The sequence below is a fragment of the Dendrobium catenatum genome, unplaced genomic scaffold (genome assembly GCF_001605985.2).
Source record: "Dendrobium catenatum unplaced genomic scaffold, ASM160598v2 fragScaff_scaffold_905, whole genome shotgun sequence".
NCBI lineage: Eukaryota > Viridiplantae > Streptophyta > Magnoliopsida > Asparagales > Orchidaceae > Dendrobium > Dendrobium catenatum.
The window spans coordinates 376,544-378,701 of NW_021319367.1; the positions used below are offsets into that span (position 1 = coordinate 376,544).

At 39.9% G+C, this 2,158-nt stretch overlaps 1 protein-coding gene across 1 annotated transcript; it reads left to right on the forward strand.

Moving 5' to 3' along the window:
- The first annotated feature begins 856 nt into the window (after positions 1-856).
- LOC110105187 (polyphenol oxidase A1, chloroplastic) lies at positions 857-1,916 on the forward strand. Its single transcript, XM_020834579.1, has 2 exons — positions 857-1,647; positions 1,742-1,916. Exons 1-2 carry the CDS (start codon positions 857-859, stop codon positions 1,914-1,916), a joined length of 966 nt encoding a protein of 321 aa, XP_020690238.1.
- The last annotated feature ends 242 nt before the right edge of the window (positions 1,917-2,158 follow it).

Sequence of the window (2,158 nt, forward strand, 5' to 3'; positions counted from 1 at the left end):
ATAATTTATGTGAAGGACAAAATGAGAAGTGACATTTATGGTGGATATATAGCTACGCTTGTGAGTTTGATTGAAAATAAATCAACAAACAACCAATTTGAGTCGTTGATAATTAAATCCCATAACCCTACATATTAATGTTTTGTGAACCTTTCGTTGTTGGCTGATCGTTTTGATGGTATAGGGCTGATAGTTTAAAATTAAGTTTTCATAATTTTTTTTAATAATATCTTAGAATAGAATTTTGATTGCCTTATAATTTTGCCCCACCATCAATATTCCAAAATAATATGACCTAATTTTGTTAATAATAATAATTTTGATCAAGCACGATTCTCGAGGCAAAACCGAGCCGGAAACTTCAAAATTTAAATCTGTGAGCTACTGAACTCCGATTTCAACGATCTTATAGTCAATCTGAGTGTCTCGAAAATATGAACCCAACGACACCAAATTCAACTCAATCCGAGCCCAAATGAGTCAAAATCAAGTACCTGAAGTTCCGTTGGAAAGCTCGTACCACAATTTGAGTTACCAAACGGTCTCTGATTTTAACGAGCTTATAGTCGAATCGAATGGCTCGACGAGACGAATCCAACGAACCCAAGATCATTGAATTCCAACATCACTAAGGCCTTCAAATATCTGACGAACAATGCACGATCAAGAGATTCAATATCAGCCGTCCATTCGACCACTCCATATTAGCATGATAAAATTATATAATTTTAATCTTTTTATCGAATCAAATATCAGAAAGATGGTTCATTGAAATGGTATTATTATTATATGAAGCTTCTCTCCCTTCTTTCTCACCATAAATAAAGACTGAAGACGTTGCATTCAGCTCAAAACAATGAGAAGCCTCTGCACAGCAAAGAAACCTCTCCTCTATTCGCAACCTCCTCCCCGCCACCACCACTTCCTCCTCCTCCTCCTCCTCTTTCTCACAGTTATCTTCCTCCTCTATCCTCGGCCACTACCTCCACAGCGCCCCATCCAGCCCCCTGACCTCTCCCACTGCCTCCTCATCTCTATCAACACTCCCTCTTCCCCTCCCCTCAACTGCTGCGCTCTCAGTTTAGTCTCCTCTGATCTCCAAATCCTCAACTTCACATTCCCTCTCCCTTCTTCTCCTCTCCGCATCCGCCCCGCCGCTCACCTCGTCGATTCCCGCTACATTTCCCAGTACTCCAAAGCCGTTCAGTTAATGAAAGACCTTCCCAAAAGCGACCCACGTAACTTTTTTCAACAAGCAAATATTCACTGTGCTTATTGCAATGGCGCGTATGACCAGCTCGGTTTCTCTAATCTCCAACTTCTTATTCATAACTCCTGGCTGTTTTTTCCGTGGCATAGAATTTACTTGTATTTCCATGAACGTATACTTGCGAAGCTCATTGGAGACGACTCCTTTGCTCTGCCTTTTTGGAATTGGGATTCTCCGGACGGCATGCGAATACCCTCTATGTACCTAAATAATTTTTTCTTTAATATTTCTTCTTCTTCTTCTTCTTCGCTTTATCATCCAAATAGAGACCCTTCCCACCAGCCGCCGGTAATGGTGGATCTCAATTTCCTTCAAGTTGGAAGTGATCAGGCCGTCGTATATCCTAGTGTGGATGACAATCTCAGGATCATGTACAGGTGCAGGCAACTTCAATATAAACAAAAAGAAATATATTTCAAATGCATGTAAAAATATTTTTATAATCCTTTATTGATTTATGTTTCTCTGCAGACAGATGATGGAGAACGGGGCAACCACGGAGCTGTTCTTAGGCTCCGCATTTCGAGCAGGAGAGCAACCAGAACCCGGTCCAGGGTCAGTGGAAGTCATTCCACACAACACGCTTCATGACTGGACCGGCGACCCGCGGAAGCAGAACAGGGAGGACATGGGAGCTTTCTGTTAATAAATTCAAAATATTTAATCATATTATTTGAATGGAAATATGGTTTCATTTGTGTGGATGTGGTTTATTTTCTTAATTAAATGTAGTTAATTGTAAGTGAAAGGGTGTGTGAAGCAATGTTTCATTTGAAAGTGAAAGGGTGTATGTGAAGTGATGTCTAATTTAGATAAAAGAGTTGTAATGTGTGCATGAGATAATGAATAGAAGAAAAAGTTTGTTTGTTTCTTCTTCTCTCATTTTTT